Source organism: Talpa europaea (assembly GCF_964194135.1).
Source record: "Talpa europaea genome assembly, chromosome: 7".
NCBI lineage: Eukaryota > Metazoa > Chordata > Mammalia > Eulipotyphla > Talpidae > Talpa > Talpa europaea.
In genome coordinates this window covers 41,017,475-41,031,428 of record NC_140074.1, presented here as the reverse complement: position 1 = coordinate 41,031,428, position 13,954 = coordinate 41,017,475, and the positions used below count along the sequence as shown (strand labels likewise).

General features: G+C 35.0%; 1 protein-coding gene across 1 annotated transcript; it reads right to left on the bottom strand.

Moving 5' to 3' along the window:
* Nucleotides 1–1,131: 1,131 nt before the first annotated feature.
* Nucleotides 1,132–13,682, bottom strand: LOC311173686 (cytochrome P450 1A4-like; the record flags this gene model as incomplete). The annotated part of the gene is made up of 6 exons (XM_084237783.1): nt 1,132–1,432; nt 4,711–4,797; nt 7,835–7,955; nt 8,033–8,122; nt 11,521–11,644; nt 12,861–13,682. 6 exons carry the CDS (start codon nt 13,680–13,682, stop codon nt 1,132–1,134), a joined length of 1,545 nt encoding a protein of 514 aa, XP_084093909.1.
* Nucleotides 13,683–13,954: the final 272 nt, after the last annotated feature.

The following is a 13,954-nucleotide window of genomic DNA, read 5'->3' as shown; positions in this document are numbered from 1 at the left end:
ACATCTTTTAAAGCTTCAGTCTGAAATTCATAGTCTTTCTTTTTTTAAAAGTTTATTTGTTTGTTTGTTTATACATACATACATACATACTAGCACTGGGTACAGTCAGAAGCGCCGGAGGGTGAGAAAATTCACCAGAACCAGAGCAGGGAGCAGAGCAGGCAGAAGGACCGAAGTACACTGCTGAGGGGAGCAGTGGGTGGCACGAGAGGTGTGCGCACCATGTGGGACCCTCGCCCGGTGGCCGGGGAGCAGCCGGTGATCGAACCAGCGATCGAACCAGCGCTGCAGAAGCCGCGGGCAGCTTCGTAACCCAGCGCTCAACCGCTGCGCCACCAGGGAGGCCCAGAAATTCATAGTCTTTCACAGTTCATTTTATATTCTTCATATGTCTTAGCTCATTAACATATTCCATTAAAGAAGTATACACCTAGTACTGGGTACTATGTGGAAAAATATATATGCATATTTTATTGCTATTTTATTTTATAACATGTTTGTATGAAATGAATTGTGTCTCCACCAAAATGTATGTTGCTATCCCAGTCACCAGCTCCTCAGAATGTTACTGTATTTGTATAGACATTTTGAAGAAATATGCCTTTGTGCTATTTTCTCTGCCTCTCATTTATTACCACCACAAAGTGTTCTCTGCTATCCTAGGCAACTCTAGCTCCCTTAGGTATCTCTTGAGTATCTACTTCCTAGACTGATGTAAAGAAATATACTTGTCATCAGAACATTGTTCTTATTCTAACCCTTCGTGTAAAACAAATACACCTGTCTATATGGCACTGGTATAAAGGGAAGGTCTCTGTTTAATCGAATCGTCTACTCATCTGTTCCTTTTTTTTTCAAACTCACAGTGACATGGGGAACCACCACACGAGACAGTTATAAAATTCCTGAATTACATCACATTTCACTATCATCCTAAAAGAGCCTTGGGAGACAGGAAGCGAGGCTGCACCAGACACCTTGAAAACACTTTTGCACTGTGATAGAGGAAGAACTGAATAGCACAGCTTAAGTATATGCTCTTTAAATTGTTTCTTAAATGAGTTCAAATCACATACATTTTCTGATTTAGATAAGAAACCCTCCGGCCTGGCTGAGACTTTAAGTGTGAGACTAAGTGCACAGACTCCCCAGGGCGCGGGGCTCTGCTAGGAGTTGGTAGGGCTGGGGCTTCATGGCGAGCCCATACATGGGTGTCAGGTCCAACGCTGCTTGGGGGAGTTTTTTCAGCCTGAGCTGCTGCAGGACCGTGGTGATGAAGATGAACACCTCATTTCGTGCAACGTCTTCTCCAAGACACTTGCGGATTCCCATCCCAAATATCAAAACTTTGTCAACAAGGCTTTTATTCAGTTCCCCATCTTCGGTTAGAAACCTCTCAGGTCTAAATAAATTAGGATTATTCCAAATAGTCCTGTATAAAGTAGACAAAAATAAAATTTTGAAGAGAAGTCATTTTTTCATTCTAAACTGTTACCAACTTTCCTACAGTAATTTTGTTTTGCATATAATGTGTTCATTTGGACTATCTTTTATAAGTCATATGCAAATATATCTTCTATATTTATTATATTAATATACTGTATCATATATAATGTATTCTACATTATTCAATGTTCATAATAGAAATAGCATATTTAATATGTAATAATATATAAGTTATGTATAACACATATAATATATTCACATGCTTATAAATAGTTATGGGGACATAATTATATATAACTTCTGGACATATATGTCATTCTTTCCTTTAATATGTTGATAAGTTTAAATACCATAAAAATTTAGTATAATTATACTTAATTTTCACAAAGTAACCTGTTTCATTAAATGAATAAAATATTGAACTTTCATTTCATTTTTTATCATTTTAATGAGTTCCATCAACTTCTCATAAAAATATTACAAAATTGGGCCTCCCGGGTGGTACAGCGGTTAAGCGCCTGGTTGCGAAGCTGCCCGCAGCCTCTGCAGCGCCGGTTCGATCCCTGGCCACCGGGCAAGGGTCCCACATGGCACGCAGACCTCTCCTGCCGCCCTCTGCTCCCCTCAGCAGTGTACTTCTACTCTCCGCTCTGGCTTGGGTGAATTCTCTCACCCTCCCACGCCTCTGACTGTATCCAGTGCTTGTATAAATAAATAAATAAATAAACAAATAAATAAATAAATAAATCTTTTAAAAAAAAGAATATTCCAAAATTATGGTATAAATGAAAAGCAATAATTATTCACTGTCCTTTGCTTTAAACAAAATGAATGGGAATTATGAGGCTGTTTGAGCCACACCTTTCAAAATGTCTAAGGAAAAGCCTTTTTGCATCATGCAGAGAGGAGCGAGGTCTCCCCAAAGCAGCTGTAACTGGGGTGGTGCCCACAGTTCCCAAAGTGCTGGGCATCTAGCTCTTGTTTTCCATCTTTTGTTACAGGCACCACATTTAGCTTTTCTCTGAGAACTAACACAAGCATGCTTCCTAACACCCCCTCGGCCACACATCAGGGACTCACATGTACAAAAAATGGGTCTATTTGCATGGTGATGCCACCTCCTTTCTAGGAAAAAAAAAATGTTTTCTCTGCACCAGAGGTTACAAGTCATATTCAGTCCTCTAATAAATTTATTTTGCTCTCATAATCTTTTAAAAATAATCATTGTTGCTAACATTTAAAAATCAGAAGATTCCATATGGCCTTCTTATTTCCAAGTTCTATTTTAGAAATGAAAGAACTGATGTTGGGATGGTGTTCTGCTCTGCTCATTGATAGTTTACTTGGGTGATTTAGAGCAGATAACCTCTCCCCACCACTTTAATAAGGTGTTTTCTACTGCTCAGGAAGTATTTATGTTTGTGAACTCTGATTTCGATTAAATATGAATAATTTCCTCATACTACCAAGTCTTGAATTACACACTCACATAGTTTAAACAAGTGTCTCCATACAAACAGCATGTCTTTATTAGCACCTGTGTTAACTCAGTCTGTTTGAACAGTATTCAATATTAAATATAATCATGAATTCTTGGGATACTAGAGCATTTAAGAAACGAGGGGCTATATTAACCGATAATAAATGTCATGAAATTCACACTACTTCTTCTCATACAGAGCTTGAAAATGCTTAATTTTATTTGATAATTTATTTAATTTTATTTGATATGGAGAATGCAGGTGTCAGTTTCTTTAATTGAGAATGCAGTTGTCAATTTCTCTAATTTGCAATGGACAGAGAACAGTGTATTCCACATTGTATTGGTTACAGAGATTGTGAAAGTACTATTAGGTCCACTGAACAATCCCCTTCCACCTTAACAGCCTGAAGTTTTAACACCATACAGATGAGATCTTGGGTGAAGTGGGGAAGCTGTACAACATGCTGAGTGCTTAGGAATGCAGTCTCACCCAGTTTAGTCACATCTGACAGTATGAGCATCTGATTTCCATTAAACAGAATTTACACAGTAGGATGTGAGTCCTGTTTCTATTACCTGCTGAACATATGATCTTGAGCAATTTATTTAATCTGGCTGAAAGTTTCTTAACCCATAGAATTGGGATCAGGATAGCATCAATGAATAGAATTATTATTAAGGTTCAGGAGAGGTATTTCAAGCTTTTTTGTTGGCACATATAAATTCTAGCTGGAACCATTACCACCAACTATCATCATCATCACCATCCTCACTTTCACTGCATGAGGTATTTTCATCTCAGCTTGCCCTATTATATTCGGTGAACTTCTATGTTCCAGGCACTGATCTAGGTTCTGGGGTAGAGGAAAACCAGACAAACAAAAAGAGGAGGGGAAATGTAAGCTTGGTGGCTTACAATCTATTCAAGGATTTCAGGCTGCATTTCAAATATTAACTGGCCACACCCATGCAGAGATGAGCCCATGAAGTCCTGGGCTCACACCTCCCTTGAGGAGTCTGCTTTTGAAAGTGGATTTGCCGTAAATGAATTTGTATTATTAGATACCATCCTTCCCATACCAGTGAGGAGAAAAAAAAAACTGAATTTCTTTCCAACATCTTAAGGAGAAACAGGATGACAGGATGCGTGAAATTTGGTTAAGAAGAATATAAATTTTCCCCAATTAATAAATAATAAACAATCCAATTTTATCCCATGAAAAAAACTTGACATCTTACTCGTGGAATCCCCAGTCCTCCTTTTAATGGGGCTATTATTTTGGTGCTGAGTTCCTGCTGGTCAAGCTAAACATACAGTCAAGCAGGGGCCTCTTACCAGGGCAAAAGTCCTGCTATTAGGAACATACTAGGAAACCATTATCTGCTGAAAACAGCAGGCAGACATGGCCAGATTAGCAAAATCAGCTAGAATGCCTTACTTGTCAAGTTTAGCAGAAAGTTAGGAGAGAATAGGGACTAGAGATAGTCTCTTTGATCAGCAGGAACTCTGGAGCCCCCCCAGCAATAGCCCCTGGTCACACCACCCTAGCTTGCACCAGGTGATGTTGTTTTCCTGATAACACATCCCCACACATGTACATTCCTCCGAGTACTGGCCCATATTCTCTGAAGCTGGTTCTAAATATATATGAGATGGCCCAGGTATCAGGGCTGCACTTCCTGGTGTAGGCCTTCTAGGCCTCTCACTACTTGGACTTTGAGTAATCTTTCCTTCACCCCACACCGCTTCCAATGCTGCAGGCCCACACAGTGACACTTACTCATCATGATTTACTTGATACATGTTAATAAAGGTGCAAGTTTTCTTGGGAATAAAATAGCCATTCAGAGTCGTGTCTGCTGTAGTGCTGGGAAAGCAAGATAAAGCATTACTACACATCTTGCAAATTCAAGCACCCACCCCTAAACTGACTCTCACAATTCAGACTATTTTTATTAATGTCGTTTTTTATTAGAATGACTATACCATTTATAAATCCTTATTCTTTCATTAATTAAAATATCTTCCATCTATTATCCCATTAGTGATATATTATTGTTTGTATTTGGTAAAATATTGAACATTTAATATATTCAAGGTATTTCTATAAGTTGAAATCTCAGTAGAAAAATTATCTCAATATTTCCAAAATAGAGTTGGCAATAAGTAGACACATCACAATACATTAGAAACTATTATTAAGGAAATAATAAAGCACTTGCTTTATACCTAATGTGGATTTGACCTATACTAATAATTTAGAAAACAAGTATCTACATAGTTGATTTTCAGTGATACCTACCTGAAACATATTATGCTATAAAGCAATGTTACTTAAATTAAAAAAAGAAACTGAAGTGAAAGCATTTCTTAGTACTTAGTAGATGGAACAATGGAATTTGAAATAGGAAATTTGAACTCTATAGACTCTGCTATCAGTGATAGGTTGGTCAAATCTCTTATCTAGTCTAGATTTTTTTTTCTAGCTAGATGATGTTGTTTTCATGATCTCTAAGATGCCTCAAGAATATTCTATTTTACAAAAATTATAAACAAATTTTCTATTTTCATATGCAGTCTTCTTTATCAATACTTTAAACCTTTAATCTTCATCTCTCTGTAATTTTGTATAGGTTAGATTAAGTCAAATTATGTGTTCATTTAGCACGCCCTAATTTACTAGCTTGCCCTACACTCCATCCCAGAGAAGCAGCAGTGACATTTCAATGTGATGAGTTTGAGAAAAGACTCTGGACACAACTGGGTTAGCCATTTCTGGGTTCCCTCTTCTGATTAGCTAACTTGTAGAGAAGGTTCATCTCATCTACTTCAGTAACACACTGAGTTGGCAAGAGCAGATTTTTACAGTCTTGCCAGACTGGGTGTATCCAATTCAAGTGTAAAATAAGAGCCAAGTCACTTGGTTTAGCACTAAGCCAAACTGTGCAAACTAAGCCAAACTGAGCTCTAGTCATGTTAAAAGACTAATATTTTCACATCTGTTGACATACTCTTCTATGCTCATCTTGCAGCTGAACTTTGGTAAATAATGTGGACGTTAGTCATTGAGTGCCCTAAAAACCCAACAAAGGGGAAGGACAAACAAGAAATCTATCCTGTTTCTGGAAGGATTACCTCCTCCTATGCATAACCACTTGTCTGTCTCAAGATATTCCTGTCCAGAGCTGTCTTTGTGGATTCAAATGCTCAAATTCTACTCTACATAAAAAACTAAATGCTCCTATGTTGTAGAGACCTAACATGTAACATTTGTTTTCACGAATCTACTCTTGTTTATTCTAAGGAAAGATCCTATATATATATATATATATATATATATATATATATATATATATACACACACACATAAATTGTAGGGTTTCATGTATGAAAATTCATGTATGAAACTTCATGTATGAAATGTATTTCTTGAATTTACATGCAATATATATTTATCAGGGTGCTGTTTGGTCTTGTGTGTGTGTGTATGTGTGTGTACACATATGTTATATGTAATAGCAAAACTTTTGCCCCCTTTACCTAAGATTATTCCATTTAACTTATTTTAACTAATTTCATTTAAACATTTTTTTGTTTTTATATTTCCTGTTATTTTAAATGGAAGGTAGTAAACCTCCAGGTGTAGAAGGAAAGAAATGTTCCAAACAACAAACCAAAGTGTCTTTTAAGTTTGTGCAAATATTCTTGGTTTGTACCATACTACTTTCATTATCCAATGTATCTGCTCTTTTTATTTTGTTTATTAATGTACTTTTTCACTTTTAATAATATAATAAACACCTACTCCTAAAATATATTTCTCCCTATCAGTTAGGCCTTTAGATATGTCCTCACAATCCCAAAGTATATGTTCAATCTCATTTCATCTCAAATGATACCTGTAAACTTGGCAGGGACTCTCTGTTTTATTACTTAGAAAAGTATAAGCCATTCTTTTATGAAACACCCAAAAGTCACTTTGTGAAAGTTATTGGACAGAAGAGCTCTTTCTTTAAATGTAGGACCTCTCTTTTAAAATTTGAAGTTAAAATTTGCTTCAACCAGAAAGAAGATCTGAAAGAAATGGGTCACTCTGAATCATGTGCTAATATGGAGAGCAAACTAAAGAGGCAAAATACACGTTGCTGTGTTGCGCCTGGTTTAGCCTCAACTCTGTTGACTTTGTGGTGTTGACTGTTAAGACCTCTGCTAAGGATACCACATATTGCTGTGCCAATTGCCAAAAGTCTGTATCAGCTTCCCAGATGAGAGACATCCCCACTCCTTCACTTTAAAGATGGGAAGAGAAAAAACAGTGAGAATTACAGTTTTCATTTTAACTGCATGAAATGGAAATAGTTCGAGTTACTGGAACTTTGGTTTCCCACATACATATTTAATAAAATCTATCTACTTAATCTATACTGGCATACATTTGTGAGTCTGGCATAAGATTCAATAAACTTTCTAATATCTACAAATGGATACTCTCAACACTGACTTCCTCAGTCTATTGTCCAGCAAACTTCCAAGTTACTGAAAATGAGGTTACATTGACAGATAGGTCTGTTCATAGGCACTTTAGTAGTTGGTATGACCCTTCGTTATGATGAATCTTCCGTTCTTTGAAATTTCTTTCTCTCTTCTTAATTAGTACATATAGATGAAAAATTAATAGCATTATTGCTTAATTATAAAAAATAGTCATAAATTGTCTTTGCTCTATGTAAAATTTGCTTTAGTGAATTTTAAATTAAAATAAAACAATAACTTTAAAATAATAATAAGCATAATGTGGCATTTAAAGCAACTAAAGTATTCTAATGTCTAAAATTCCTCACTTCCCTCCCACCCCACTACTAGTTTGCTGAACCTTCTCTACAAGTATATAACAATATACTTACCAATGTGGAATAGTAAAAGGAATAAATGAGGAATGTCTGAATATTTCACTTATGAAAGCTTCTGTGTAGGGTAATACTTTTCTGTCTTCAAATCGAGGTGGTTTCTGCCCAATATTTTCATCTTAAAGAGAAGAGTTTTTTTAAATTTGATTTCAAAAATGAGAATTACAGTAAATATATTTTTATCTGAAAGCATACCAATTTCTTCTTGAATTTTGGCTTGAATTTCTGGATAGTATATCAAATAAAGAAAACTCCAATATATACATGTTGATACTGTTTCAAATCCTGAAAAAGAAATGTGACATATTATCGCTGGAAAAAAAATTAGCAAAATTCACACATTCAATTATGTCCTATTTGAATACTAAGAATTAGTGAGAGGGATCAAAATTAACCATACATTAATAAAATCACAACAAAACCATTGTTATATATTATAATGTATTACAAAATATAGGCAAAACCTCCCATCCATTAGGATAGCTACTTAATCCAGCATCCTACTTCTGGATATACAACAACCCAAATATCAACAAGTGAATTGATAACCAAAATGTGATGAATAAATACATCCAGTGGAATATTATATAACCTTAAAAAGGAGATTCTGTCACTTAGTACAATATAGATGAACATTACGCTAAATGAAATAAACTACTCATAAATGGACAAATACTGTATGATTCTACTAATGTGAAATATCTAGAGTTGTTAAAAATCAGAGAAAAAAACAGTAGAAATAAAGGAGGTTGCCAGGGCCTCCCTGGTGGCACAAGGGGTTAAGCACCACATTATGAAGCAATTTGCAGCCTCTGCAGCACGAGTTCAATCCTGGGCCGGTCAGGGAGCAACCCACATGGCACGGCAGACCTCTCCTGACTCGCCCACTGCTCCCCTCAGCAGTGTATTTTGTCGGTCTTCCTGTTCTGTTCCCCACCCTGTCTCTGGTGAATCCTCTCACCCCCCACATCTCTGGCCTGTACCCCAGCTCTTGTATGCATAAATAAATAAATCTTTTAAAAAAAATCAGGAGGTTGCCTGAAGTTGGCAAGAGGAAGGAGAGGAAATTTGTGTTTAATGGGCAAAGAATTTCAGTTTTATAATATGAAAAAGTTTTAGATGGCTGTTAGACAGTAATGTGAGTATGCATAATACTACTGAAATGTACACTTAAAAATGTTTAAGTATTTCAATTTAAATACTTTCAATAAAATTGAGTGCTATGTATTTGTAATTATAGCAAAGTAAAAAATTTAAAAACATAGATGTTATTTATAGGGCAAGTAAAACACTGAAAATATTTCACTATAAATTGCAAAGTCTACACAAATATGGCTCATTTTACTGAAGGGAAAACATTGCCTCAAAGGACATTATAGGCCTTCCTCGAGGTGACAATTGAGACAAAGCAGAACCAGAACTTAAACTTCGAATTATCCAAGCAGCCATCTCTTCTCAAGACTTGTTTTTCATATCATGAACTAGACAATCTCTCAGAAGGAGCCAGTAGCTTCTATAGTTCCCAAGACACAAAATTTCTATCTTGAGTTCATGCTGCAAAAACTTATTGTAAAAGTATCCAAATGAAATTGATGACCATGATGTCTATAATAAAATACAGTATTTGTGAAATATGGACTTTGATGAAGAATGTATTGACTCTACTTTGTAACAAAAAGAAAAGAACAAATTATGAATATTGCATGAAAAACACTGATTTTGCACATTGTAGAGTCATGGAACGTAAAGCCAATATGTAAGACTATCTGTATAAATAACAGGATTACTATTTTAATTACTGTACCAGGACTTAAGCAAGCTATTATTTATATTGGAAGAGTACATAAAAATTGAATTTATAATTAATGAATTTGGGAAAAACTAACTACACTCAAAGGAGAATCCAAATTATCTCTATGAAGTCAAAAAGTCAAATATGGAAATAGTAATATTAATAATATGGTAGATTTGATGAAGAGTGTACTTGCAAATTGTATCCACTAAAATAAATGGAATAGAACTCACTATTTTACCTTAGTAAAGTATTTTGTTAGATATCACTAGTGAGGTAGCAGGCACCTAACAATATTTAAATTTTATTAATTTTCTTATTATTCTTACTTGAAATCAAAATATAAATTCTATTAGAGATGCTTGTTGAGTAAATAAATGCTTTATGCAGTATTGCATTATACAGAATACTCTTTGTTTTGTACCTATTTTATCCAAACTATTTTGCACTGTGTGGTCCATAGCTGATGATGTTAAGCTGTATCACAGTCATTTTTTGTTATCTACTATAATTTTATATTTTTTGATTACTTCAGGACCTTGGAGGTATTGCCCATTTCTGAAATAAATAACGATATTATCTCATCAGATCAAGATGAAAATAAAATCCGCTTGATGTGTTAATCACATTCCCACACACCCAATCTTTAGTATTCACTGGTGTTCAGAGTTGTAGAAGTCTTCACAAATTCTAACTTTAGTGTTTGGCCTCAGATTCTAATATTAGTATTTAGCATCAGATAGTTGGCAGAAGAAACACTAGTATAGCATGATCACATTTATATGCTAAATAACCAGTGAAATTTTAAATCACAATCAAAATAATAAATACATATAGGCATTTAGGGAGGAAAAATGGGTGTATTAACATGAGGGAAAATAATACAAATCAAAACAAATGCCTTTGTTTGCAAAGAAAACTCAAAAATACACATGCATAGATCTTAGAGAGAAAATAAACACAATTGCCAAAAATGCATTACAAAGAAGAAATGAATAATGAAATTTGAAGAGCTATTCCATCTAAAATGAGATTGGTAAAACATTGTTCAGTATTTGTTGCTATTGTTATACTAGGGGAATTAGTCTCCCTTCCTGGAGACTAGTATCTTTCAGATCTGTGAGAAATTTGATAGATAGAGATGAATTTTAAAAAAACTATGAAATTTAAGAAAGACAGTAATATATAGTAGCAGTATAAATTGGTACTGTTTTCTGAAAACGATGTTGATAATTTATAAATAAAACTCAAGAATCCTTTCTAGGTGACCCAGAAATTCTACTTCTTTGCATAAGGCTATTATTCCAAAGGAGGCAAAACTAATACATGACAGGATTAAATGTGGGTGAACAACATACTATAATCCAACCACAAGAAGCAGCAATTAGAAATACATCTGGAAACCATAAATGGATCTTAAACATATAGGGCATCATGTAAAAGGTAGCAATAGATTGATATATAATTAAGCATGGTAATTACATAAAGCTCTTGGTAATATAAAATGCATGACAATGTAAACCTATTTTATAAGAATGCATAAAACAAAAGAGGAACACTTTAAACAGATTAAGAATAAATGTCAATGAATTGGGGAAAGGACTGGGAGAAGACATTGGGGATAAAAATAATAAATAAATGAACAAGGCCATGGATTACATGAATAATGATGATATTTAATGCACACAAGCTAGGGACTATGATTAACTCACATCTCTACCCAGATGAAAGCTAAGTTTTTTTAAATGACATGGGAAGAAGGAAGAATATCAAATTATTTAAACAACTTGAAATCATCTATATAAAATGGCCAATACTAAAAAAGGGAAGCGCTCTAAATTGTAAACAATAATAGCAAATTAATCTTTATTTGACAAATACTCTCACATACCAGCTCCAAAGATGTCATTCATGGTGCTTATGACTTCATCATCATTTAAGGTGGCTGTTTTGATAGCAGCGTATTTGTTGTGGCATACATTAATCAGAGCATCAGTAATGTCTCGGATATGGTCCTGAAAAGTGAAGCTTAAGCATGATAACTTATCTGTTCTAAATTTCATATCACATAGGAATTTCAGCAAGAAGACACATCACCATGCAATATAAAATGAAACCAACTAGCTTAGGAATATGAAAAATATTAAGTAGATCATTTTCCACGTATTAACCAATTTAGAGTGTAAAATAGAAAATTAAGCCACAAAACTTAATTTTTTTCTTAAAGTTTTTCTCATCAATAAAAACCAATACCTATGTCTGGAAGCACACTTTTAAAAATTAGAGGTTAACTTACAGAGAAATTGTTAGGTCATGACTATAATGGGATTTCCGTTTGGAAATAAGTTTTTATTGTAAAGGTTTTACGGGATACTTAGGAAGTGGGAAAACTAGATGATAAAGTTTACAAATTCTTTTTACTTACTCTACCGGTTCTACTTGTTCCAGCTGGTACCTTGAAACAGATTGTTTTCTGCCTTTTCCTTCCATTAGAGGGGCTTAACTCCACACACCTTTTCATGTGCTCAATTCCCAATCTTTTTTACATCTTGTATTTTTTCCTGTTTTCCTCTTAGCAAACTGGCAGCTAAGAACTAGGATTCATTCTAGTAACAAATGTCAAGGTAGAAATTTACTCTTCTGTGGACCATTGAATTGCATCAGAATCTTTCAGTGGATTGACATCTATAAAATCTTTCTAAAGTTCTTTGCTATCTTCTCAAACATCATTTCTGTATAATAATGGAACTCAAGTAGGTTATGAGGGTAAATTCGAAACTGCCTATAGAATGGTCTCTAAAATCATTCAATACACTTTCTGAAAAAAAATATGTTGATACTTTTCAATATGAGAACATAGTTTCAGATGTAAAATGAAAAAGATAAAATCATCAGGTCGTTTCTTCAAGGAACTCACCTACGTGTTGGTCATCGTCTATCAGCTGATTACAAATTCCTCATTCTAACACGGGCATATCTACACACTGAGGAAATTTCTGAGACCTCAAAACATTCAGAGCTCTTCTTAAGGTATCTCTATGCAAGAAATAAGTCATGTAATCTCACCAGCTAGACTTCCATTTAGTAATAGTTTGGATAAGGCTCATTAGGGCATAATTATGATGAAAAAAAAAGGAAGAATACATTCAACCTTCTGGGTGTTCAATGCATTTTATCATTATCTTTTACTTCTCAACAAAACCTTTGTCTTAAATGAATTTAAACCCTTACCTTATCATATGTAGTAAGATGATCTTGTACCTGTAGTGCAATAAACTGATTCAAGGCCTGATAAAACTCCCGGGGACCATTTATAATTCTTAGTGGGAGGTAACGGAAACATGGTATGAAATCAGCAGGATTAGCCACACTGGAGGCCTTGAGTAAGTCATCATTTGTTCTAATTATTCTAAGGAACTCCTCGTCGTCATGCTCATATCTCTTGCCAAAGCAAAGGGCACAGACAACATTGGCCACTGCACATGTGATAGCACTTCTGGGTTCTAAGCTACTGTTCTTGGAAGTCAGCTCTGTAAGGACTTTTACCAGGTCAGAAACTTCGGAGACGACATGTTCTTCTAGTAAGCAAGAGCAAGTAGAGGACTTTGCCTCTGCTTTAGAAAATGTTCGCAAAGCATTAGAGGCAATTTTCTTATGAAGCTTCCAACTCTCTCCATAATTGACTGAAAATGATAAACTCTTTCCTTCTGCCAGGAAAGAAAATGTATGCATATTAGGTCTGCCGGCAAAATGCTCTCCATCCTTGAGTAGTACGTGCTTTACTGTTTCCATCCCATTCACCACCACAACAGGCACCATGCCAAGTTTGATAAGAAAGACATCTCCGTATTTCTTCCTCATCTCCATGAATGTAAGATAAGGATGGCTTCCAAGATGGAGAAGATTTCCTATGATGGGAAAGGATCGTGGGCCAGGAAGAGAGACATACTTTCTACTCTTATTCCCCAGGGCTCTTACAAACATGAAAATGATCACAAAAATTATGAGAGATGTAGTCACCTCTCCAGGGTTGACTGCTATGTCGAATATCATTTTCAGGAATAAAGCACCTACAACAGAAAAATATAAATCTTGTTTTTTTTGCCATTCTATGCATAGAGTAAGTAGTCTTTTTCTTTTTAAACATTTAGAAGTACAAATTCTTTGTAGCTATTTGAAAGCTATCCTTTTTAGAAAATTTTATTGAAGTACCATTGGTTTACATACCTGAGAGTATTGTGTGTTTATCAGACATCCCCAAGTCCCCCTCCCCAGACCAGGTATCACCATAGCACACCCAACACCAAACACCCACAGTCTACCAC